Raw genomic sequence first — 27,909 nt, forward strand, 5'->3', positions numbered from 1 at the left:
ATTAATATAGGTTGTAAGAACTTTCTCTTGAGTTCATGTTAAATAAGTCTGATTCAAAGTATGAAGTACAGATGCATAGTTCACTTACACATGAATATGTATGAAGTCCCTGCTAATGTTTTCATTAAAGCATCTGTGATGAATAGATGAGTCATAGGGTGAGAAAAATGTGCAGTCAGTCCGGGGCTCAAACACGGAACCCCTCGCTTAAAGGCCAAATGCTCTACCAACTGAGCTACTGGGCTACCTACACATTTTCTTCGTGATTTAATATTCAAGTCCTATACTGCGACAGATGTACACTGGGTCTGAAGGAGACTTGTGACAAAATATCTTGGTGTTTCAAATAAACTGATTTTGTCTAAATAAATATTATTTTTCGTTTTTGTCATGTAATTCTAAACAGAAACAGTCAACTTAAGTAAAATTTTGTTTTGTTTATTTGAAAAATTATGAGTACTGACTTTTAAACAGATTGGGTACTTTAATTATAACCCCCACCCCACAAAACGAGCTTTGGTGTGGGGAGACTACTGGTTTTCATTCTGACATGCTCATTGATCTATATTAATAAATATTATACTGGACTTCATTTACGCGAGGAATAATGTATCGGATGTCATGCGGCAAATTGACGTCATAATGCTCTCTTACCGGTCCGCGCGTCAACCGTTGTTTATCGCAGAATATACAGTGACAACAGTAAAGAAAAATTAACTTTACACAATGATAACACTGCAATGAGAGGAAGTATTAACTCTGTTTTTAGAATTATCCTCCTTTACCCTTTCTATACTTTACAACTCTAAGTGAGCTAGAGCTATCATGATACCATAATATAGTTCTGTCATTGCCTGCTGTCAACAGTTCAACTGCTGACACTCTAGAAGTCAAAAGTTTGGTGCAGTTTTAACTAAACTTGGTCAGAACGTTTCCTTCAATTTTGATAAAATCTTGCACATGCTACAAAGTGGTTGATCTAGGGTCAAAACTAGGTCTAGATAAAGTTAGTAAACACTCTAGAGTCCACATTGTTTGCCTGATATTCATAAAACTAGTCTAAATGCTTTGTCTCTATAAAAGCTATGTTAAGTTTGAATTGGGTTATCCTTGGTAAAAAAAATCAGTAATTGGGTCAAATATTAATAAAACCATGTTAATATTCTAGAGTCACATTTTACATTTGATTTACATAAAATCGTTGTCAGAATATTTGTCTATAATATCTAGGTTAACTTTGAACCTGCGTAACTTTGGGTCAGAAAGTAGGTCACTAGGTCAAATCATAGATCTAGAGGCCGCATTTTTCTACTGAACATCATAATAATTTGTTAGAATGTTTGACTATATGTAATCTAGGTCAAATTTGAAAACAGGTTAACCAGAGGTGTCATTAAATGACTTCAAAGGACAAGTTACAAAGCTCTAGCTTTTATAAGCTCACCTGGACCAAAGGGTCACCAATTTGTATAGGTAGATGGTCCTGTTCCGGCATTTGGTGTCTGTTATCAACATATTGGTACTCAAATATCTTCTCCACTGGAATTACAAGTGGTCAGTATGACATGACTACGTGTCGCGTGCAAGAACCAAGAAAACTACCCATCTCACATTTTGAATTATTTCCCTTTATCAAATGTCCATTCGAGCTGTAATTTTGTCGTTCATGGATGTATTTCAGCAAAAAACTTTGAACCAATGATAACCATGACACGGGGATGTGTTGCACGCAAGATCCTTTAATCAACCCCTCTTACTTTTTTGAATGATCTCCATTTATTGAAAGTACATTCGGATTTCCTGTCCAGTTTCTTAACTTTGTCAGTCACGGACGAATTTCAAAAAAAAAAAAAAAAAAAAATTGGCATCAGTAATCAGCATTACATGATGTGTCTTGTTTAACGGCTTGTAATGCCTTCCTTAAAAATGTGTCTGCCATATTTCCCATTTGGAACATAAAATACATTAATTTCCTGTAAAATCTTATTTCTGATAATTGCTTCCTTTAACATTTGTCAAAGGTTTGAATATTGCCGAATATACTAGAATGTTTAATTGAATCTATTGTTTTTTATTACTTCCTTTAATGCTCTAACTGTAACAGTTTATATACAATATTAAAAGTAACTTGCATTTCTAACCATTTAAGTACGCATACCATCTATTTGGAAAGGCTGTTTCATCTGTTCTTAAGATAAAAATTTAAAGCATTATGGACCTTTAAGAACCAGTAAAGTACCCTTCTAATTTGAGTTATCTCCCTTTATTCAGTGTTTTTTGTCCAGTGCAAAAGAATTAACTCCTTTTATGAAATGTGTATACTGGTTTCATGTCTAGTCTGTAACATTGTCGTTAATGGATGGATTTGCCCATGTATTTACCCAGATATAACATATCAGTAACCACAAAAAAGTCTCTTGTTAAAACAGAACTTTGTAAAAAAACATCACACAATGTACTTCAAACGAAAATACTGAAACTTGAAACTCTAATCAATTTCGACACGGGTAGCACAGGAATCTATTCAGACACTTTCATCCTTTCTTCATTACAGATATTTTCTTTGATGTGCTTAAAATGTTCATTTCATTTTTTTTTTCGAAATTGCACTTAATTTTAACTGTAAAGTACAAATGTATCGGGAAGTTGTAAGTCCTCAAATAGCATATAATAGATATAGTCGCGTGATAACTAACCTTGATTAAAATGTAAGGACTCTAAGGGTCATTCCTGTGGTAACACACGCAATATACTAATGGTACCACGCGCAGAGGCCTGGTGGTAACACGCACAGTATTCTAGTGGTGCCTCGTCAGTGGTCCACTGTTTACACGTGCAGTATTCTAGTGGTACCTCGTCAGTGGTCCACTGTTTACACGTGCAGTATTCTAGTGGTACCTCGTCAGTGGTTCACTGTTTACACGTGCAGTATTCTAGTGGTACCTCGTCAGTGGTCCACTGTTTACACGTGCAGTATTCTAGTGGTACCTCGTCAGTGGTCCACTGTTTACACGTGCAGTATTCTAGTGGTATAACGCACAGTATTCTAGTGGTACCTCGTCAGTGGTCCACTGTTTACACGTGCAGTATTCTAGTGGTATAACGCACAGTATTCTAGTGGTACCTCGTCAGTGGTCCACTGTTTACACGTGCAGTATTCTAGTGGTACCTCGTCAGTGGTCCACTGTTTACACGTGCAGTATTCTAGTGGTACCTCGTCAGTGGTCCACTGTTTACACGTGCAGTATTCTAGTGGTATAACGCACAGTATTCTAGTGGTACCTCGTCAGTGGTCCACTGTTTACACGTGCAGTATTCTAGTGGTACCTCGTCAGTGGTCCACTGTTTACACGTGCAGTATTCTAGTGGTACCTCGTCAGTGGTCCACTGTTTACACGTGCAGTATTCTAGTGGTATAACGCACAGTATTCTAGTGGTACCTCGTCAGTGGTCCACTGTTTACACGTGCAGTATTCTAGTGGTACCTCGTCAGTGGTCCACTGTTTACACGTGCAGTATTCTAGTGGTACCTCGTCAGTGGTCCACTTTTTTACACGTGCAGTATGCTAGTGGTACAACGCACAGTATTCCAGTGATAACTCGTGCAGCTGTACATTTGTACCATGCGCAATGGTAACACGCCGGTCTATGAAATCATGTTCCGTGGGTTCGAGCCGCCACTCCTCCAACTTACAAACATTCAGAAAACAGTCCCATGTATCGGTGATTAAATCCTGACACGCTAGATCTTGCATTGGAGTGTCTCCCGTATCTTAACTGCGCTACCCTCAAATTAAAAAAATGGTAACGATGCTCTTCAGCGTTACCGGTGGTGATATATAAACAAAATTAATATACACACACCAGATGATCATTTGTAACGTATATATCAAAAGGCTGCTTGTTGAAAATGACATCTTCGTCCAGTTATTTCAAATCGATACCCTACGACTTCCACAATTTGTACCCGACTGCAATGTACCAAATACACTTCCTCAAATACTTAAAATATTTCAAAGTCGTATTTGATGAGTCTTTTTGCATCGGTGCGGTTTTTAAAGTAAACTCTTACGAACCTTTAAAGGTTAAAGGTAAAGCATTCATATAAAATGACGCAGTTTTGTTTAAGAGTGCTGATAACGCACAGTAAAAGGTATTGATCACCATTTTGTACCACTTCCTACCTGATAAGGTCACTCCAAGTATTGTGCCCCACCTCTAATAACGCGACAGAATTCAATTTTATCTCACCGTTTCAACATTTAGACCCTATTTCTATCTCAAGCTACCTTTTGTTGCTATCTACATGTGCTCCGTGCCACGAGAAAACCAACATAGTGGGTTTGCGACCAGCATGGATCCAGACCAGCCTGCGCATCCGCGCAGTCTGGTCAGGATCCATGCTGTTCGCTAACAGTTTCTCCAATTCCAATAGGCTTTAAAAGCGAACAGCATGGATCCTGACCAGACTGCGCGGATGCGCAGGCTGGTCTGGATCCATGCTGGTCGCAAACCCACTATGTTGGTTTTCTCATGGCACGGCTCACATGCTAAATGCACCAGCATTAAATACCATCATAACAGATGATTGAAAGAAAAGGCGTTTTAGTAAAGAATGAATTAGAATCAGTCTCAGTATGGAGCTTTGTCATTAGATAATTTCGAAATTTGAGCCCAGACTCGGGCTGGTCTCCAAACTCAGTTTTTCAGCATTGGACACGTGCCTCAGATTAAGTCACATTTTTTTGGCACGCTCTTATTTTTTGAAGTTAATTTGCATTTTCTTCGTTTACTAGTTCGGCGATACATTTTATGTCGAATCCGCCGTTCATTCATTCATTCATTTGGGCATTGGTGTTGTTCTAATTTTATGTGTTTTTATTTTTAAAATGTAACAGATTCCGTGAGGAAAAGTTTGAAAGATTAATTTAATTTGAAAATGTAATTGATTACGCGATTTACTAGTATTTCCCTGTTAATTAAAGAAGTCTGAAACTGTGTGTTATCATGCATTCTAACATGGCTCGATTTGATTTCCAGTTAAACAAAGAAGGAGATTGGGCTCTGTATATTCAACAAATAATCAAGGCCTTCGAGTTGTTTATCGTCTGATTTACCACGGTTCAGAGTTCAGATGCGTAGGAATTGAACCACGAGGGCGTTAGCCCGAGTGGTTAAATACTGAAGCATCTGAACGATGAACCGTGGTAAATTAGACGATAAATCACAAGAAGGCCTTGATTGTTTTCATTCTGATATGCTCATTGATCTATATTAATAAATATTATACTGGACTTCATTTACGCGAGGAATAATGTATCGGATGTCATGCGGCAAATTGACGTCATAATTGACGTCATAATGCTCTCTTACCGGTCCGCGCGTCAACCGTTGTTTATCGCAGAATATACAGAGCTTGATTTTCTTCTTTGTTTAACTGGAAATCAAATCGAGCCATGTTAGAATCTGCAATAAACAACGGCTGACGCGCGGACCGGTAAGAGAACATTATGATGTCAATTATGACGTCATATTGCAGCATGACGTCCGGTTCATTACTCCTCGGGTAAATGAAGTCCAGCATAATATATATTAGAATATTTCAATCACTAAATGAGATATATTATTTCGATTCTAACACGTAACCAAGGATTTTAAAGTACATCCTTGACAACATCTATTAAATATTTGCCTGTTTTCTGTTGGTTTCTTTTTTAGCGCGCCGCTATGCCGTTTGACGCCATGGCGTAATAATTGTGACGTCAGAACAGTGAATTGTTGTAAAATAACACACAGTTTTCAACCTTCTTTCTTTAATAGCAAAATAAAACGGGTCGTGTTAGAATATATATTATACGATAATGATAACTTTATTTCTGTGTATCTATTTTCTTTTCGTATCTAAGTAGGTTATCCAAATAATACATTTCGTGGTCGATACGTATACGATGTCCTACGTGCATAACACATCGTATCTTATCATAAATTGTTCCGGGCACGATATCTTTTGTCAACAGGATAGATATAGTATGCTTGGTTGTATTTATTTTTACATTGCTCCAAGATAGAGAAGGTATTTTAACAAACTAAAATCCAAGATAGAGAAAGTATTTTAACAAACTACACCAACTGAAATGTTTAAATATGGAAATTAGAGACACTAGGAAAATTACTGTGGTATTTCTCCTGACATTGTTCTGTGGATCAAATTCAAGTATTCTTTCTGGTCTTGCAGGGTGAGCACATTTTAATTTATATTTCTCTGAGCGACAGTGTCTGTTATTCGTGTTGGTTGCCACTCATGCGTTTTTCTAATATATATATATATATATATATATATATATATATATATATATATATATATATATATATATATATATATATTCTTGTTTTTCCTTTGTGTTAAATTTTGTGTTAATCTACTGTTTTATTTGCCTATTCAGTATCGTGGTTTATCGTTCTTAGATATTTACCGAAAGTGGTGACCAGCATTCATTCGTTCGGAAGGTTTATATAGGTTCGAATCCCCCAAAAAATGGTGTTCGTTACTATCCCTAAAAGGAACTGAAAGGTTAGTAGTAGAAACATAAAAAAAGAATTTGTCGGAAAAAAAACACTAACAGAAAAGGTGAATTGGACGTTGAATTAAATGTTAATCAACTTGACAATAATGAATACTGGAGGTAGCTATCTTGAAAAGTTCTTGCAAAATCACATGCTGGTATTAAATGCAAGTTAGCCGTATATAGATCTACATGTACTGTAATATAAATAAAGGGTACTTTCGAAAATTGTCACCCATCTGAAAATCCCATCTTTTTAAACATTTCCCCAAATCATTCATTAACTACACCATTCTGTAGGGTAATGAGATCTCTCACACAAAACACTTGTCCTGCAAGTTAGGTCAACTGGACTATTTATGCAGCAGACGAAAGTATAGAAACATAGGTACAATACCCGGTGTAGCAAGCTTATCCTCTGCCAGACAGAAAAAAAATAACAAAAAAGGTTCATTATCAGAAAACGTGCTAAATTCTTATTCCTGATGGAATGAAGTACATTTCCAGCAAAACCTTTTGCACCAAAAATTAATACAATTTTTTCCAAAAAAAAAATGCAATAAATTGACCATAGAGCAAGATCCTTTTTTATATATGTCCAGACTGCTCTACTTTAGGCTAAATTTAGTCGATGCCCATATTCCTGGTGGGGAATTTGCAATTCTGTTTATTTTTTACGTCTAAAAATCTTGTAATGAAGCGCAAAAATGGAAAAGTCTGGCAAAAAGCTACTCTGTTTTTTTTTTAGTCTGGCTTAGGTGCAGCTTACAATTTACTGTCCAAGTTAAATTTATAGAAGCACATGCATCCTAAACTTATCATGTCGCATATATCGGCTATTTCCACTTATTAAAGGTATACTAGACCAATTTTCATATTTGAAAATATAAAAAGTTACTACATAAAATTATTTTAAACATAAAATTACAAGGTTATGTGCAATAACAGTACTATGCATAGTGCTCACTTAGTAGATGTAAAGATTAACACAGTGTAAATGTGTATGTCTCTGAAAACTGGGAGTTTTTTTAACAATTGTCTTCTTTTTTGCACGACTAAATTATAAATGTAGCTCTAAATGCGCTGCTACTTCTATATTTGACTCAACGGTTAAGTACATTTTATGAGGATTTTCTATATTCGATGTAAAAAATTGAGCCGCACCATGAGAAAACCAGCATAGTGCATTTGCGACCAGCACGGATCCAGACCAGCCTGCGCATCCATGCTGTTCGTTTTCAAAGCCTACTGCAATTAGAGAAACCGTTAGCGAACAGCATGGATCCTGACAAGACTGTGCTGATGCGCAGTCTGGTCTGGATCCTTGCTGGTCGCAAATGCACTATGTTGGTTTTCTCATGGTGCGGCTCATTATGATAAAATATCTTAGTGAAAGATGGGTGTTGGATATCTTTAAAGAGTTTGATACCGTCTCCTGTATGCAAAATGGTCCATTTTTAGGTAAAGACCCACAGCTTGAAAGTTATATCGCGAAATTTTACAAAGCTCATCTTCAATTGAAAATGCATTTTTTAGAATTTTCGTGGTGCCGTGAAAATACATTCATTTTATTTATAAAGTTACAAAATAAGAATATATGAAAATACATCCAACATGACATTGTATCTTTCAAGAACAGAGAACAGTGTACGACTATGTACAAACGCTATCTTGTCAAAGCATGTTTCTTACAGTTAAATACATAAACAATATAAATATATTTTTCAACAACTGTACATTAATAGAATTTGAACGTACAAAGAACAGTTTACCACCGGGAAAGTCATTTTAACCATCCAGTTGTTTTAATGGTTGACATACTCTGATCCTAGATTCCTTCATCTGTCTGTCTGTTTGCTAGGGGCTTGCTTTTCACAAAAAGAGAGAAATGAAATCAAGTGAAACAATTTCGATAAATGACTACTAGCCTAATATTGTTCTTTTACAACTTGTATATGAAAACAATCTGAACATCTGCCTTTACCTTGCATGATCGTAAGGAGGTGAAAGCCCCTGGTTCGAATCCTGGCTACTCACATTGCGGTGTGTCCTTGGGCAAGGCACTATATCACGATTGCCTCAGTCGCCCCAGCTGTAAATGGGTACCAGCAAATTGCTGGGGGTAAGGTAAAATTGGTTTTAAATGTTCTTAAAATAGGGTCGCTCAAAAGCTCTACAGAGCTTATGTTAATTGTGTCACAAAGCGACGGTAAATAAAATTTACCTTTTACCTTTAGGCGACCAATAGAGTCTTAACACTTGGTTTAGCAGTATCTCTGTGACACCAGAGGCTAAAATGTTTTGATTCCATACCTCATATTTTTTCAGTGTAAATGATTTGTGAAACCAGAAGTCATCATACGGCGGTTGTGCGCTCGAGATAAGATGTCGTGTTCACGAGATAAGATGTCGAGCGCTCGAGAAAAGATGTCGTGCTCACGAGATAAGATGTCGAGCGCTCCAGATAAGATGTCGTGTGAACGAAATAGTTTAATCTTAAAAAAAATAATGCATGTCCTAAACATTCCACCGTATTGGCGCCACGTTTTTGAAATACTGTTTAAAATGGTATGGAATGAAATCAGTATTTACGTTCGAAACAATAGTAAGAAACACACAGTATGAAAAAAAGGACTAATTAAACAATTTTTCAATGTCATAACTACAAGGGCGAGGTTGGATAACCACAAATCGGCCGGTTTTACCCCGGTATTTCTCGTTAAGGTTCTCTTATCGTCTGCGAATTTTTGCATGCATTATTATTTGCTGGCCTGTCTGTTTTCGATAGTTCTGAATAAAATCTTTATTAAAATTCTAAATGAGATCAATATAATCTTTTTTAGGAATTCTATCGACGAGATTTCAAGTTTTTCCGGAAATGAATATTTATACTGTCGTCTGCTAACGCATGCCAGTCTGTCATGTGGTTTTTAAGTATATATTAAAATAAAAAAAATTAGAACAACGTAGTTGCGGAGGAAGTTGCGAAGGAAGTGCGAATATATCAATCTTGTAATTGCGAAGTTAGGTGCAAATGATGCACAATACAGCTACGCGGTTACCTAGATACGAGGATTAAGATTGTTATTTCGGCAGTTTGATATTGACAGCATAGTTATTTAGTTCATTTATGTTTTGGCAGTCGGTTTTATCAACAATTAACAAATATAGTCTTAGTCTTAGTTAAACATCATTTATTTTTTTCAGTTCGAAGGTATTTAGTTCCTGGTTTGTTTTTGGAATGTTAGACGGATGTATTTATTTACATTTTCGTGTTTCTTATTATTTTGTTAATTTTCAATAAAAAAATGGCAGTAATGTCACTGTATTCGTGGCGTATTCTGTATTCGTCGTAAATACGATATTGCTCACTGCAGACCTGGAGCGGTCTTCTGCGCATGTCCGGAAGTAATTATCTTTAGGAGCACACGGCAAAATAAACAAACTATTGCATAATATGTATATAAACACTCTAAAAGTTAGGGTTAGGATTACCATGGTTAATATATATTTTTAGAATACGCTCTTGAATCCGGTATATACCGGAGTCTGTAATTTATCACAAGTGCTCCACGCGAAAATAATGTTCGTTTCATAAAAAAAAAAAAAAAAAAAAAAGAAAAAAATAGTCAGCTAAAGCAACATGAACCTAAAGTTAAGGTATTAGATCACTAACAATAATGTTTACAAAATGGCCTTTGCTTGGTATATTCTGAAATGTAACCGTGTTTTGCACTATTTTGCAATTTTTAAACAACTTTTACCGTGCCGTATTTTTATAAATTTTGTATAACTTATGGTATCTCCACAAGCTCAAGTAGAGACAAATTTCAAAGTGATAGCCACTATCCAAAACGTTTGCAGAGAACTCATTTTACCATTAATTTTAATAAAAGAAACATCAAACTATTGGTAAACAATTATAAAACACAAAATAAAAATGTCAATATCATTTTTTCTATGGTGCCTCAAGTAAAGGGATTTAATGAGACAGAATTCATTCTTCAACATTGAAAAAATAAGGTCAGATGCTGTGTTTCTGTCATATCGAACTTTCTGTACTATGCGGGACAGCTTAAGCCTAGCTGAATTTTGCTTACTCCATTTAAAAATAACCTTAGGGCAGACGTAAAACCCACCTAAATTTCTTCCACAATATATAATCTAAGAGTGAAAGCAAAATAGAGAACTTTCACCGCGCGTAACTCAATATTTTTAAAGATGTGTAACTCTACCCCTTCTGTTTAAGTAGTAAATTCACTTTGAACACCAAGAAATTGCTTATAAGATTCATCTTTTTCCATTTTTGTATAAGAAATCAATAAAAAGTATTGAAAGAAGTAAAAACGTACTAGAAAAAAAGGAAAATAAGGAAAAAAAATTTTGGTCCAAATAGGGCTTGAACCTACGCCCCCCTAAGAATTGCAGTAAAAGTAAGATTATCGTAGGAATTGAATACTCTTCAAAAAGGAGGTTCTCTATTAGTGACATATACGTACGACTAATCGAACGGGTCGAACAAAGTAAATTATAGAATTTATTTAAGGATCGTTCTCAGATTTCAGCTGTTGGTGTTTAGAGGATTTTTTTTAAATATTTATTTTTGTGATATTTTTATATCAATTTTTTTTTTGCCAAACAAGCAATCGACGGACACCTTTGATTGTCATCATTTTTATCTCGGGTGTCTCAAGACATTCCTAAACTAAAGAATTTCAAATTGTATAATGTAGACGGCCTCTTGGAAAGAAAAGAATGTTTTCCAAGTTCCTATGGTGACCTACTAAAATTTTTTAATCGATTAGTACATGTTTAAATGTTGATTCTTTTCAGATTTGGCTTTTCACCTCTTGAACACTCAGTATGTGATGAAAATGCGTCCGACTCCCGCACTTGCTATGTTTCTGAAGTGAAAAACATCTCATGTTTTACTGCGGAAGTTCGTTTTGATGCTTGCAAGAAACAGGCCGACTCTTTTCTATCGAACAACACTATTCCGGGGAATGGACCCAGAAACTGGACCCATCTACAGGCTTATTATCACAGGCATGACGGCAGTAGAGGTCGGCCGGGAAATATCGGGTAATACATGCTTATATGCCCAGTTCTCCACTAGCAGGGGCTCTAAGGCTTGCGCCGCGTCCGTCATTCGATCCGTCCATTCTCTTTGTTATGCAAGGATGGACATATCGATAACAGCTTAACTAAGATTCAAATTTATTTTATGTTTTCTCAGTGAAATAAAAGTGATAATCCACAGTTTTGAAACAATAGATTATCATTTTTATTTTCACTGTTTTTGCCGAACTTGTTCCGGTCCTCCGTCTCAACTGAAGTCAAATTGTATACCGGGCGTTATGAATACCGGGGACCATAATGACGATGACGTCGTTAAAATGACGTCATTTGTGTTATGCTTTCTGTTGATCTTTCCCGCGATTTTCGACATTTTTATAAATTACGCAATAAAAATAGAGTTTTACACATGAAATAAAAAGAAAATTTGTTTGTTTCAATGAAATATCAATTTTATTTCACTCGTGAGCACCAAAAAAAGTCATTTTCACTCGTGGCTACGCCACTCCACGAATGAAAATATCAGTTTTTGATGCTCACTTGTGAAAAAAAATTGATATTTCACTGAAACAAACAAATATCCTCTATTTATCACATGTTTGACGTCGCGGGAGTCGTTTATTAAATAAAAATGATAATACACTTAACTAGTGTAATAAAGCTTTGACGTCGACGTCATTTATAAAATAGGAGACGTTGGTCAAACTGACTTGTTTATATAGTAAAAGAAAGTAGATTTTTTATGTTTCGACAGGAAAAACTAACATGTGATAAAAAGAATATTCCATTTGTGACTTTCCACATTGAATTTATGAAACTCGTTGAATAAAATTGATAAAATGCTCGGCAGAGCCCCGAATGTTATTATTTTATTCAACTCTTTAATAAATCCAATATGAAAAGACACTCAAGTAATATCCTCTATATAGCAGTCACTTTCCTTTATCGTCTAAACCATTATTACGCATGTTATTCAAAAAATCACCGAGACCTTGTATTTCATAGCAATATACTTCCTTCTCTCGAGCACTGATGTATTTTTAATGCATATGACAATATGTTATTTGCAGATCTTGCACCGAGTTGAAACGAAGCATTTATGCCCAATACCGACAGTTTGGGACAAAAAATATTTACAAATCTTGCATAGAGTTGAAACGAAATAATTGTAGGCTACTGTGTAATAAAAAATATCTACAGATCTTCTATTGAGTTTCAACTAATACCGTGTATACAGTAAATTACTAACAGATCTTGTATAGAGTTGAAACGAAGCAGTTCTAGCAATAAACGAGCCGCGCCATGAGAAAACCAACATAGTGGATTTGCGGCCAGCATGGATCCAGACCAGCCTGCGCATCCGCGCAGTCTGGTCAGGATCCATGCTGTTCGCTGACAGTTTCTCTAATTCCAATAGGCTTTGAAAGCGAACAGCATAGATCCTGGCCAGACTGCGCGGATGCGCAGGCTGGTCTGGATCCATGCTGGTCGCAAAGCCACTATGTTGGTTTCTCATGGGGCGGCTCAAATTATTTATAAATCTTTAAATGAGTTAAAACGAACCAGTTGTTCTCATTGCCGTGTTTTGGATACATTATTTAGTAATTTACAGATTTTGCATAGAGATGAAACGAGGTAACTGTACACAGTCCCGTTGTTTAAAGACATGCTGCAGTGGTTGGGAAGAGGACGAAACTGGACAATGTAACAAACGTAAGTGTTCATACAGTTTTCAACATTTCTCGCTGTATGACCTGAAATATGTTGGTGTAACCAAGCAGGTTACTATTTTATCCTTCCTTTGTTTTATTTTTTGTTGGATTGAACATTATAGTTCTTAGGGCGACCCCTCCGCGCATTATTCATCACGGGCGGGTAACTGGGTAGAACCACAGACCTTCCGTAAACCTGTTGGATGGCTTACTCACATGAAGAAGCCTCAGGTGAGGCTCGAACCCACATCGGTCAGGGGCAAGTGATTCGAATTCAGTGACCTGAACCACTCTGTCACGGAGATGTAATACCGCCTAAACGAGACTGATCATTTCTTTGAAATATTTCATAGCGCAGTTCTGTTACAGAACGAAGTCTTACTTGATCAGCAGAACGATATCATAAGTTAGATATATTTTGTGAACTATATTTTTAAGACAGCAGGATGCCAACCACCAAAGCATTAAATCATTTTTTCAAAACAAACATTACTCGAAAACTTTAAAAGTGATTTATTCAAATAAAGGGTTAATGTATTTTTGACTTTGTGTACTTTCCCTCTTTCTAACATAAGACAATAATTAATTATCAATTATTTTTCCTATTTCTTTTTTTAGAATCATATTTGCTTTGTACCTCTTTGTGTCTGTGCATTAGTGCTACTTAACGTTAAAACTCTGTATCTCAAATTCCAAAGGATCTAGCACTTTACTTCGGGATAACCGAAATTCGACCTAAACTGATGTTTGTGCATATGTATTCGGAACGGGGCTTGGAAACTGTGTAAGATAGCCGAAATTTTGAGATAAAGGAGTTCGAGATATCGGGTTTCAACTGTAATATGAGCCGCGCCATGAGAAAACCAACATAGTGCGTTTGCGTCTAGCATGAATCCAGACCAGCCTGCTTATCCGCGCAGTCTGATCAGCATCCATGCTGTTCGCTAACGGTTTCTCTACTTTGAAAGCGAACAGCATGGATCCAGACCAGACTGCGCGGATGCGCAGACTGGTCTGGATCCATGCAGGTCGCAAACGCAATACGTTGGTTTTCTCATGGTGCGGCTCATATGTTTTTAGCTACAAAATCCCCCTGTAAGAACGGAGGTACTTACGACATACGAATGAAGTTTTGCATGTGTGTACAAGGATTCTCTGGACAGTTCTGTGAAATAGGTAAAAATCATTTTATATTTTTCAGGTGTTTACTTGAATATACCGACTGGCTATAAAATTTATTATTTTCTGTGTTAGATCGAACTATTTTCCACTGAATGAACACAGCTCTCAGTATGTGCTGTGAACTGCGATGTGACTCCTAGCTGTGTTCGACATTTAAGTAACCAGTCATAAGACAGGGATAGTGAGCACTAGAGCAGATGCAGTTTTTTACGTGTGGTATAGCCGATCAGTGAAAAATTAGGCCTATGATCTGTTATTAGCGGGTAAAACATATTATAAATGTTTAATGTAATATCATATGTAATACAAACACATTTCCTGTTTGATATTCTATGTCTTTTCACTGGTTTTACTACATATTACCCCTTTACTTTTTGTAATTCGTACCACTCGATTATTTTCATTATGAAATTACCAGATATATTTCAGTTTAGTATTTTAAAAGAAAACAGAATAAATTCTGATGAACTGATTCATTTAATGTAATACAACAAAACGTGTTTAAAAAGCTTCTGGATACAGTAGCATTAAAATGGTACCGGATCCGTAATGATCCGTAATCGTAATGATAACAGGAAAATCGGATGGTCCGTACGATTTCGGTACTAAAATATTCTCCGTTTTTACGTCAACATTGTGCTACATGAGGCGTTTAATGTAGGGATAATACACGATTTTTTGTGTATTAACGTCTGCAGAAGCCCGCGGGATTGTTTGTGACCGAGACTATAAAATTTTGAGCCACACCATGAGAAAACCAACATAGTGCATTTGCGACCAGCATGGATCCAGACCAGCCTGCGCATCCGCGCAGTCTGGTCAGGATCCATGTTGTTCGCTTTCAAAGCCTATTGCAATTAGAGAAACCGTTAGCGAACAGCATGGATGCTGACCAGACTGTGCGGATGCGCAGGCTGGTCTGGATCCATGCTGGTCGCAAATGCATTATGTTGGTTTTCTGACGGTGCGGCTCAAATCATGATTTATTTCTTGCAGCCTTATGTCACAGGGGATGTCTGAATGGAGGCCAGTGTACTCCTAGTGCTGACGGGAGAAACCTTTGTATATGTCCACAATATACCTATGGATTTAACTGTCAGCATTGTAAGTTATTTTACTATTCTCATAAAACAGAGGCAACTTAGACATTTATCCTCTTACAAAGCTTGTGACAACATTCTTATTTTGACACCACGTACAACTTGAGCATATAGGCCTACCTTACGGACAGCCGGATGCAGATGTACATTTTCGCAGAAAGCTATATGCGAAGGCATGTGGCCATATGTCAGCATATAGGTCAACGGAAGTACTTCAAATGTTTCATGGTCAAAATTGAGGCACGATGGTTGAATTTCAGTGATTTAAGGTTTCGTAACCGCGAGATGTTCGTGCATTATATACGTGTTTTTTTTATTTATATAAATTCGATCTTTTATATGACGCAAATTTTCAAAATTTTCAAAATATACTTCTGACAATTCTGAATATTTCCTTTTGTCTCCTAATTGAAAAAAAGTTCAAAAATGATTTAAAACACAATGGTTATTTACAGTATAATTGTGTACAGCATTTTTCATGAACTTAGTTGATTAGATGTGGGTTTTTTTTCAGTAAAGTGTCCGTACACATGTGAAAATGGTGGACACTGTATCTTCGATGGTTCAATTCCAGCCTGCAAATGTCCGCCAGGATTCTATGGGAAGACTTGTGCGCACTGTAAGTATCTAAAGTATCTAATATTGCGTAAACGTGAAGTGACATAATAGTTTTATTAGCCGGCGTACGATAACGTTTAAAAGGTCTTTTGAAATTCTATACTCTGTATCACCACAAAGCTGAAAATGAATAACTTCTTTTTTTAAAATTTAAATATGTTCCTTGTCTCATTTTCTTTTTGATCGTTATTAATCAATAGTATATGTCACACGGTGAGAAAAAATGTTCAGCCAGACCGGGACTCGAACCCGATGCTTCGTAATACCGTTCAGATGCTGTACCGACTGAGCTACTCGGCTGTCTACACAAACTTTCCCGTTTTAATATTCAAGTTCTGTACCGCGACATACCCACTCGCTGTATGAAAGTTGTCCTCAAATTTCTAATGGGACAGAGAACATGGTGAACATGTCACTCGGAGTAAATACAGCCACGGTCCTATGTTGAGAGCCAAATGTCATGGAGTGAGAAAAATATGCAGCCAGACTGGGACTTGCAGCAGGACCGGGACTTGAACCCGAGGCTTAGGAATACCATTCTGAGACTCTATCGACTGGCCTTCCCGGCCGCCAATACAATTTCTACCCGTTACAATATTCAAGTTCTTTATCATGACAAATAAGTCTGCAAAGAAATGAGCTAAATAAAAAAAATAGTTTAAGTGCAAAGTTAAACCTTCATTGAGTGTAATATGATAATCAAAGCGCTGCGTGCAGTAGAATACATTATTTCAGCATACCGTGGTGACTCGACTTGTCCTCCACCTAACACTACGATATGTACAGATCTCAGCTGTAGGGATGACTGTGACGCCGAAAATGACTGCCCTTCCGGTCACGTGTGTTGTACTGACGGCTGCTGCACAAAGTGTGTCAAACCAAGGTCACCAGGATGCTTGGTTAACGAGACTTTATACCAACCGTTTGATTGGTTTCGAAAGGACTTCTGCACAGTACGTACCAAAGATGACATTTTATTATGTATAGAGCTAGATCTATATTCAATTTGTTTACGGTTTCATTATGTGTCCCGGTGAGTTTTGTTATAAAGGGATATTCTATTTTATTACAGAATACTTTTAATAGCAAGATATCCATGCAAACATATAGAATATCTCTGTTGCTTAAGACAATTCATGTTTGTGTAAGCTTGCATATAGACCTACCCACAAAACATCGGAATATTTTTTCAACATCATGGTATTCTGCAACTACATTAGGTGGTGTGTCTGTAGCAACAAATTACCACAGAAGCTATCATTGTTTTGTTATTTCATATAGGTGTATATAATGCTATAATATGAAATAGTTTTTGTACATTTATCATTGCAGGAGTGTGCATGCAAACATGACGGATCTATTCACTGTATGACAAGTCCCATGTCTTATGATAACTCCCACTGCTGTTTTTCCTACTGCAGAGGTATTGTACATGTCAGCTATCTATGCTACCAAGATATGTTGTGTCACAGGGGTGTTCATTACTACCATTGTTATTTACATTATAGCTAGCAATAAATATTCTAACATTTTTAAACGACGATTGGAAAAAATTCCCAACACTTTACAACAAATAGGCCTTTGATATTTGTGTTATCATGCTTTTACTAACGATTGATTTTACGAAACAAAAAAACAACAATTAATTAGTTGTAATTAAGACTATTGACTAAGACCTATACAGTATGCAAAACCATGATCATCGAATAGGAAATTTTCTAATTAAGAAACTGAATGGTCACACTAATACAAAGTTATCGCAGTTTTGTTTATAAAAGGGAAGTAATCCCGAACGACTCTGTATTCAGGAATTTAATTGGAAGAGTTGTCCCGTCAAATATAAAAATATGGCCTGCTAGGACTGTAGGTTTCGGATATTGATATATACAGAGAAATTAGAGTTCATCGATACACAGAAACACACTTAAGACATACTTGCTTTCTCTTTTTAGATAAAACGACACATAAGCCACAAACCTTCCATAGACGTAAGTCATTATTCTCTTTGTATGGATTGTTATTTACTAAGATGCTATGTTATGTTAGTCACAGTGATTGATATTATTTAGAAAATATGCTACAAAAGTGATACTTACTAATCTGGATGCTGTGTAATGTGGTTGTTTTAGACGCCTCGGATGCTATGTAGTTTTAGTGATTGATATTTACTTGGAAGCGATATAATGCAGGACCGTAGGAAGCATTTTCAGATTGGGGGGGGGGGGGGGGGGGGGGGGGGGGGGGCACATTATGAAAATCAGCTAAAATTGACTAATTGACTCGCTGTCAAAAAATTGCTACGGCCCTGTAATGTTAGTGATTTTTTATTTGGATGCTTTTGTTTTTACTTGGATATTGTGTATTGTTAGTGATTCCTTTACTTGAATAGTATAAATATACTACATTTTGTATGTGATGTTAAATCATGTTAGTGATTGATTTTACTTGGATTCTACATGTTGTATGACATGAGCACAGGAACCTGAAATTCTATCTATAAGCCAGCACAAGTCTATAAAAAAAGTTTTTTATATAGAGGGATCGGGTCGGGGAGCTTTTTTATATAGACTTCTGTTGGCTTATGGATAGAATTTCAAGTTCCTGTGTCTAGTTAAGAAATAATATATCTCATCGGTGATTTGTCGCTGAATAAATCACTGTTTGGAGTTCAGATGCGAAGGAATTATATCACGAGGGCGTAGCCCGAGTGATATAATGCTACGCATCTGAACGACAAACAGTGATTTATTCAAGAGCAAATCACTAAATGAGATATATTATTTCGATTCTAACACGTTATCAAGGACTTTAAAGTACACCTTGTCGGCATGCATTAGATATTTGCCCGTTTTCAATCGGGTTCTTTTCCAGCGCGCCGTTACGCCGCTTGACGCTATGACGTAATAGTTGTGACGTCAGAACAGTGAATTGTTGTTTAATAAATCACTGTCTCCAGCCTTCTTTGTTTAATAGGAAAATGAATCGGATCGTGTTAGAATGATTGTTTTACTTGGAAACTGTGTAAAGTTATAAGATTCTTTCACTGGTTATAGGTGCAGATGGGAATTTCCGGCCTCGAGGGTAACTGTTTAGGCGGTAACGAGGTTCCTACCGAGTTACCGCCTAAACAGTTACCCGAGAGCCGGATATTCCCATCTGCACCTATAACCAGGGACAGAATCTTTTTCTTGTATACCGGTATCAAGATATAATAATAGAAATAAAATCAGTCGAACGGCTTTCTTTTTAGAACTATTTCTTATAGCAGCGTATTTAAACAAAGCGCGGGAAATCAACGTCCGTAAACAGGAAAGACGTCATGACGTTTCAAAGACAAATAACAATGTTTAGTTCCGGTTTTGTTTTATCAGTTCCAGCGTAACGTTATGAATTTTTGATAAAATAACGTGTTTTGAATCGAGAAATATACTATCAGGTACAAAGAGGAACTGTCAAGGTATTGGATTTTTATTCCGTTTTTCGAAATAAAATATAAATAACTACATAAATCTTCTACATATATGTAGTTCGTAATACGTCATTTAAAGCACGAGAGTCATCTTACACCCCGGGGTGTAAGATGGATTTTTCCAGCACCGGTAAAAATACCGGAAATCCCCGTCTGGTATGCAAGAAAAATGATTATTTTATTTTGATGCTTCATACCGTATGTACATATTACGTTAGCGATTGTTTTCCTTGGATACTTGCACGCAATATAACGTAAATAATTTTACACCCCAAGATACAAAGTATATAAAAGCTATATTGGAGTCGCTCAACACATGTCTTTCCGTTGGTCCGTTCGTCCGTCCGTCCGTCCGTCTATCTGTCTGTCTGTCCTGGCAAACGAGAGAACATTTGTTGGGTATCTTCTTAAACATTGAAATGAATTTCATGAAACTAGCACCAATTCTTCACCTCATCAAGGCGACATGCAGAGCGCACAACCCAGGTCACTAAGTCCTAGGCCAAGGTCACAGGGGTCAAAAATCAGATAACTCAAATTTTGTCCGCTTCATATCTTCTTAACAACTGAAAGGATTTTCATAAAATTAGCACTTATTGTTAACCTCATCAAGACGACTGCAGAGTGCACAACCCAGATCGTTAGGTTCTAGGTCAAGGTCACACTTGAAGGCCAAATGTCATGATCACAACATTTTACTTAACGTTTTTCGAAGCGGTGTCTGAGGGTATTAATTACCTTCAGAGATAGATCTTGTTTTACTTGGATGCTACGTGTTGTATATAGCGAAAGCGATTGTCTTATTTGGTTAATTAGTTTCCGAGTTTTGATATAAATGATTAATTCTTTTGCCGATTAAGGGAAGCAAACATTGATAGTAAGACATTTTTGTTATATTCCAGGGCCAACAATAAACTGCAGCGATGAAATAAGGGTGGTGTCTGTTTCCAGATTTTCTGCATATGCCCATATGGACAATTTGAACATTATTGCAAAAGATGAAAAAAATTCTACATTAAAGGTTAAAGATTTTTGCCATTTTTATGATATTTCGATATACAAGCTGAATTTCGCTATCATGGTATCGTATTAAACTGAACACAAATTTTGAAAGTGTTATAAAATAAACAAAATACTATTACCACGTATAAAAGATAAGCATCCACACTTTTCTTAATATGAAAGTTCTTAACTTAGAGGCTTTTGTAATATTCTCTTCCAATGAAATGTGTTATCTTAATTATAAGATGTTAAAATAGATCGAATTATCTTTTTTTGTATGTGAGCTCATTTTTTTCCTCATAATATTGGTTTGATACATGTGTGAAATTGTTTTTAGCATTTTAGAGTTGTAAAACGTATTCGGCATCCGCAATGAATGCTGATATATTTTCGTGTACTAACGAACAAACAATGTGTGCTATTTCCTTATAAACTTACTTGTTAAACAATTGGCAAAATCAATGTTTTGCTAGTACAAGTCTACAAGATATGATTTAGTTTTTGTTTTCATTTGCAACGATTTTTCTCTTTCTAATTAAAGTTTATATTTGGTTAAGATATCAAGAAGTATCTACATTTGTAATTTTAAGTGTGCCAATACATGTACAGTACCGCTAAAACTCTGATAACCAGAATCCTAAGAAAATTTGGACCCACTAATTGCATCATAGGGTGGACGGATAGCTCAGTGGTTTGCACACTGGCCTTCCAATCCTGAGGTCGGGGGTTCGATCCCCGGCAGCTACTCGGGAATTTACAGAAACGCTTTTCAGTGTTTCCCATCCAACTAGAGGTGTACTGGTCAGGAACCCAAGCAATCCTTGCGTGTATCAGTGCTATACACTGGGCACGTTAAAGAACCAGACTGTCTATTCGAAACGAGCTAGGCTAAGTTAGCCGGACAAGCCTGTATCTGATTTCTGATCTCTCTGTCATGGGGGCTTTGTCTCACTCTGTCCCTCTGGTCAGATCGCTCTGTGTCCGTACTAGTAGAGGATGAATTATGCGCCCTGTGTGGCTGCATTTGAACTATGTAAAGCGCCTTTGAACGTGAAATTGATCATGAAAAGGGCGCTATATAAATCTGGTATAATAATAATAATAATAATCTGAATTACCATCTGAAATATGAGAATTTCAAGTTTGCAGGGCCCGCTTTTCTGAGGATTTACTGGGTTTTTTACGTATATTACAGGTACACTATTCGCCTGTTAATCTAATACTTCAGAGAATTTCGACTCTCTATAAGACTGTAGAACTGGTCAGAGCTTCCGCCACAGACAGTTGGGGTCAAATAGCAGTATGCATTCAAAAGGTTCTAGTTTTCGGTAAGTTCAACAAGGCGAAACTTTTGACTAATGCAATGGCGATGTCTCGTGTGTCTGCTAATCATCGGGTCCCTATTCTTAACAGGAAAACAGTAAAAAGTAAAATAATTTGATGAAACACAATACTGGTAGATTCATAGTGATTTCTGAAGAAATATGGACTCGTATGTATTAGCAAAAAAATATGCCAATTTTAGCAGTTGCTCGTGTCATAACCATTTTGTTATTATTTGAGTAATTTTTCCCTCTATCTAGCATTTACGAGAAATTGGTGTAATATCATTCTACATAAGTTTAATTATTATTTCTATTCGCTTTATATTCTGTAGATCGTACCCCGCCAAGGTTTATATCATGTCCGTCGGACATCTATGTCAAAGAGAACAAGCTGGTATATTGGAGAACACCAAGGGCTCGTGACAATGTTGGTATAAAGTCTCTACTTTGTACCCGTGCCAATCATCGACGGTTCCCGGTGGGACTCAACACGGTTACATGCACAGCTATAGACTACGACGGCAACAAAGCTTTTTGTCACTTTGACATCCATGTTGCGAAAACAGACAAATCAGGCAAGTAAAAATAAGCAGACTACTGTATAGGTCTTAATTGCAACAAATGTTTCAACAGGAAATGAAACAAAATGTTATATTGAACTATGTTGTCTCTGTTTACAAGCGGTCGTTGGCACAGGTTTGACTGTGTCACATACCCAATATATTTGCAATATATTCATGTGTAACTGTTTTTATAATGGTCCTACTGTGATAGGTCTAAGGGCTGGCCAAGGTTTAACTTAGTACGCCAGATCGAGGATCTATTTCAGGGACATTTAGAAAACTAGTGATAATTAACAGTTACATTATATTGTAACAGTCTCAGGAAAAATGTGCAGTCTCGACCGGGATTCGAACCTCGGACCTTCGGCTTGCCGTGCCAACGCTCTACCAATTGAGCTACCGAGGCCACCCGATACGAGAACCGCTACACACCTTCCGTCTTATTGCGCACTGTTAACCGAATTCAGATGCACACCCCAGCCAAACTGCTTCGCCCCGCATGGACTCCAAGGGTGAGCATCCCGGACGAGCCCCCAAATGTAACAGTCTCAGGAAAAATGTGCAGCCTCGACCGGGATTCGAACCTCGGACCATCGGCTTACCGTGCCAACGCTCTACCAATTGAGCTACCGATTCCACCCGATACGAGAACCGCTACACCATGATCAATTTAAAATGTTCTGTCAAATGCATGTTCACCAATTAAATAATCTTACTTGCTCGAAAGCATGTACTAAACGGTTTGCAGCCTTTCTGACTTTATGGCAGCGCCCGGTAGAAATTGCGCGCCCTGAGAAAACTCTCTTAGACCAGACAATACGAGTAAAATTCCGTATTGCCCGTTGAATAACATGCGTGCTAATGTAATAAGGTCAATAACGGAGCCTATTTATTGTAATCATGCAATGAATTGTTGAATGACCTTATCTGCATCTTAGTGTTTTACAATTACGAATGTTTCATCTTCAACGGTAAGCGGGCATGACTTGTACAACAGAAAGAAAATGTCTGCCTTTTGTAGAGAGGTGTCTTCTTGTCAGTCATGTTATTTACAGTGATAACAGTTATATGCGAAACAGTCAAACCTTTATTTAGCAGCCAGCCCAGGACAGACTGCTAACGATAAGTTAAAAGTAAACAAAAACTCCATTTCGGAAGTTAGCTAGCTGCGGTAGGTGGTTGTAGGTGGTCGCTAAGCCAGGATCAGCTGCATATATACATGTTAAACATGTATAAACAGTTTATAATTAATAGTTTTCTATCTTAGGTGACAAAAAAGGAAAAATCATATCACTGAGAATGTGTCTTTATTCTATTTAGATCGAGTTCCACCGGTATTTGTGTCATGCCCGAGTGATATCTATGCCGCTGAGGGCGAAGAGGTATCTTGGAAAGAGCCCAGAGTAGTTGACAATTTCGCTATACGGTCACTAAAGAGCAACTATGACTCGCATACAACATTTCCAGTGGGTTTGACCATGGTCGTGTATACAGCAACCGACTACGACAACAACAAAGCTTTCTGCAGTTTCAACATTTTTGTTACTCAAAAATGTAGGTGTATTTTTTCATTACATGCACCACAGATTGTGCAACTTCCTCTTAGATTTAATGTATATTTTTGAAGTTAACTTGTACTCATAGTAAGCTACTCTACATTGTTTTTGGTAATTCAATTTGGTAATTCAATAGTAATAGTTCTACCTGTGCAATATTGTACACTTATCAAACGGCGAAGGCGTGCCTTGGGTAATTATTGGCACTGTTAAACTTTTATTGGCAGTCCTTACAAAAGTCTTATTACACAGCAAAGTCGCCACAAATTATGAGTGCTGACAAGTAAAGAGTCTTTAATTCTGTCTTCATTATTTGGTTTGTAATTACTTTTTAATGTTAAACAATTATTATGTTGATTTTCCAGTAAATCCTTTGACCCTTATCATCTTTCGGTATAATAAAATAAATATTGCATTCCTGAGAGGATGATACTAGTATAAAAATGTTCACCCCTCCAAATATGAATATAGACCTCGGCTGGCGCCTCGGTCAATATTCATATATCTCGCGGTGAACATTTTTCTTATCACCCTCTTTATATATTACTCCTCTCTCTCTCTCTCTCTCTCTCTCTCTCTCTCTGTCAAAAATCTTGTCCGCACTCCAAGTCGAACATTTCTCATCCGATCTTCACCAAACTTGAACAAAATGTTTGATTGTAAGTCCTCGGCCAAGTTCCATAACTAGCCAAATCGGCCCAGGCACTTAGGAATTTTGGCCCTTGAATTACCGATAATCATAATCGGCCTTTTTACTCATGTCCGCGCTCTTAGTCGAACATTTCTCATTCGATCTTCACCAAACTTGAACCAAATGTTTTTGACCATAATTCCTCGGCCAAATTAATTAACTAGCCAAATCGCCCGAGGCACTTCAGAATTATGGCCTTTGAATTACCCAAAATCAGCCTTTTTACTCGTCAAAGGTATATTTGTAGTGAGTAAATAGTATATAAAGACTGACTTGTTTTTTAGATTATTAGGCAGTTGTGGGAGACATGCGCTTTTCTCAAAAGCAGCTTTAGTTATTTTATTATTTTAATATATGATTATGTCTTGTTAACTTTTGTTACTGTTAATACTAAGTTATATACTAACTGAAATGCATACGAAGTTCGCAAATCCTTATTGTACTTTTCTGATTCTGTGATTTTGATGAGTGTTTTTGTTCCTTTAACAAATTAAGTTCAGTAATTTATAAACACTGTAAAGTTGTTTCATTAGTGTACATCTGTTTTCGTTTTCAGGTGATCGGTGTAGTTTATTGTTTACAGGTTTAAAAATGTGTAATTTACTGACACTCCATAGTAGGCCCCTATACAATTTACTGATGTCCGTTGTATGTACTTCGATGAGGGCTATCTCACTTAATTTCTGTAATAATGTTTTCAGACACGGATACGCAGGAATATGATGATACCTCGAAATCTCACGTGACCGATTCTGTCAAGATTATAGGTGGGTGTGTCATTTGATGCAACAACTACATTGCATACCGATAGCTATAACAAAGTATTGTTATATCTAAACTCAAACTTTTTAAAACCAAAGATCAAAAGAGTTTAAACAATCAGATTTTATTATTCAAAAATAAGTCACCTTTTCGATTGTATTAATAATAGGGAATGTCGCTGTCTGTAACCAGAAGAAAGTTTTCAAAAAGCCTGCAACAGTTTTTTTTTCTTTTTCAAATTATGAAATAAGATAAAAAGCTTTTGTACTGAAAAAAAAAATGGTTGTCGATTAAAAGAACCCTTTCTGATACGTTCGTTCTGTTGTAAACATCCGTACCAGTCACTTTATTGGATACGGTATGTACATTTAACTGTAAAACGGTATGTACTTTTTTAATGTTTAATACGGTATGTACTTTTTATATGTTTGATACGGTATGTGTTTGATATTTACAGTTGCCACTGTGAGCAGCCTTATTGTTATTCTTGTCATAGTCATTGTGACTGTTATAATATATAGACGGTACCGTGCAAAACCAGCACAGAGATCCAGGTCCCGTCGTCCGGGCAACAACAGAGCACAGGCCCCAATACCTTCCATCAGTAACATTTTGTACAACAGTAGGGACGAGAGTTTAGGCGTTGCTATAGTACCAACATTAAAACCACCCCCATACAGTCCAGCGACTGATCCACCATCATATGATGAAGTGTTCATGGATTCTTGTCCGCAAAGTAACGCAGGAAACGAGACTCTCAGTAACCAACCACCTGCATACGAATCTGTGGAATAGGAAACGCACAGGCGGATATATTTTATACAATGTATTTGAGATATGCCATCCTGCGTATGTTTGATTCATAGCTGACTATGTGCGAAGTTCCTTTGAATTGAACCCAAGTTCATCATTAGAAGTTGACATCCATAGCTCGCGGAATATCAGTAAACATCATTTCTCCCCACTGGGTGTTATTCCTCTCAAATGACATTACAAAATAGCGCAATGTTTATAAAGCAGTATGAGCTCTTTAATATTGCCGAAAACCTTTTCCTTATGATTCACATTGTATTGTTTATATTTTATACCCACAATGAATATTTTGAATTTCCAGCTATTACATAAGTAGAGTCATTGGAACGTACCTTTTACTAGTGATCAAACCGAACGTTTGATAATCTCAAAGAGGTACGAGAAAAAGATGAAGGAAAACGATTACTGTTTTTATTTTTATTTTGCATTTTTTTACTTGAACCGAATTGAATTCTCGCAGATACGACTTCTCCATTAGATGTGTAAAGTTCTTTTTGTTCCTTTTTGTTTACTGTGTTTGTTTGTCTTTGTACAATTTGTTTTTAGATTTAATTTTAATAAAGTTTCATTTTTAATCAAGTTTTTTCTTTTTAACTTCATATCAGTTTGTATGTAAATACACTGTCAAGTGAGGATCAGAGTTTAATTATTAACTGTATTGTTGAATTTGTTTTAACGGCAGTTAATTGATTAACCTAACTTATGTTCCTTGCGTTTGTGTGAATCCTAACTTGTTTCCAGTAAGTAAAAAGCAACTTCCTCGTGGAAAACCTACGAATCTACGGACACACTGTCTTCTGTCGAATCGCCAGGGAGAACATTTGCCTCGCCTGGGGATGGAACTCGCAACCCATTGACTCGTACAACTGTGTTCTACCTTTGCCCCTCGACTCTTAGTCTTGTGATCTACCTTCTTCCCTCGAAACAAAGTCTTGTGCTCTATCTTCATTCATCGACCCATGGTCTAGTGCTCTACCTTCTCCCATCAACACAGAGTCTTGTGCACTACCTTCGCCTCTCGACTCATAGACTTGTGTTCTATTTTCTCCCCTCGACCAATTGTCATGTGCTCTGCCTTCTCCCCTCGACCCATAGTCTTGTGCTCTGCCTTCTCCCCTCGGCCCATAGTCTTGTGCTCTACCTTCATTCCTCGACCTATAGTATTGTGCTCTACCTTCTCCTCATCAACAAAGAGTCCTGCGCTCTACATTCTCCCCTCGACCCATAGTCTTGTGCTCTACCTTCTCCCCTCAAGAAAGAGTCATGTGATCTACCTTCTCCCCTCAACCAATATTCTATTGCTCTACCTTCATTCCTCGACCCATAGTCCTGTGCTCTACCTTCTCCCCTCAAAAAAGAGTCCTGTGCTCTACCTTTTCTCCTCAACTCAGAGTCTTATACTCTACCTTTTGTCCTCAACACTTAGTCTTGTGCTCTTTATGTGCTCTACCTTCTCCCCTCAACACAGAGTCTTACG

The 27,909-nt window shown here is 37.0% G+C and overlaps 1 protein-coding gene and 1 non-coding gene across 2 annotated transcripts; one reads left to right on the forward strand and one right to left on the reverse strand.

Moving 5' to 3' along the window:
- Positions 1 to 5,946: 5,946 nt before the first annotated feature.
- On the forward strand, positions 5,947 to 27,011 carry LOC123529094 (sushi, von Willebrand factor type A, EGF and pentraxin domain-containing protein 1-like). The gene is made up of 16 exons (XM_053520866.1): positions 5,947 to 6,073; positions 6,108 to 6,236; positions 11,397 to 11,645; positions 13,252 to 13,352; positions 14,432 to 14,527; positions 15,530 to 15,637; positions 16,148 to 16,252; positions 16,987 to 17,204; positions 17,584 to 17,674; positions 18,204 to 18,239; positions 20,623 to 20,741; positions 21,918 to 22,050; positions 22,380 to 22,622; positions 23,931 to 24,164; positions 25,559 to 25,624; positions 26,077 to 27,011. The coding sequence occupies exons 2-16, from the start codon at positions 6,145 to 6,147 to the stop codon at positions 26,412 to 26,414; spliced, it is 2,229 nt and encodes a 742-aa protein (XP_053376841.1). The 5' UTR covers positions 5,947 to 6,073; positions 6,108 to 6,144; the 3' UTR covers positions 26,415 to 27,011.
- Trnaa-ggc (transfer RNA alanine (anticodon GGC)) lies at positions 22,944 to 23,016 on the reverse strand. Its single transcript has one exon. It is a non-coding gene; the product is annotated as a tRNA-Ala (tRNA).
- Positions 27,012 to 27,909: the final 898 nt, after the last annotated feature.

This window comes from Mercenaria mercenaria, chromosome 13 (assembly GCF_021730395.1).
Source record: "Mercenaria mercenaria strain notata chromosome 13, MADL_Memer_1, whole genome shotgun sequence".
NCBI lineage: Eukaryota > Metazoa > Mollusca > Bivalvia > Venerida > Veneridae > Mercenaria > Mercenaria mercenaria.

What these genes read in the sequence shown, in the direction of transcription:
- LOC123529094 (XM_053520866.1), top strand. Translation starts at nt 6,145, where the DNA reads ATGGAAATTAGAGACACTAGGAAAATTACTGTGGTATTTCTCCTGACA. An exon ending in AACTGGACAATGTAACAAAC is followed by an intron (nt 13,353 to 14,431) that starts GTAAGTGTTCAT and finishes ATATGTTTTTAG; the next exon opens with CTACAAAATCCCCCTGTAAG. An exon ending in TTCGAAAGGACTTCTGCACA is followed by an intron (nt 17,205 to 17,583) that starts GTACGTACCAAA and finishes TTATCATTGCAG; the next exon opens with GAGTGTGCATGCAAACATGA.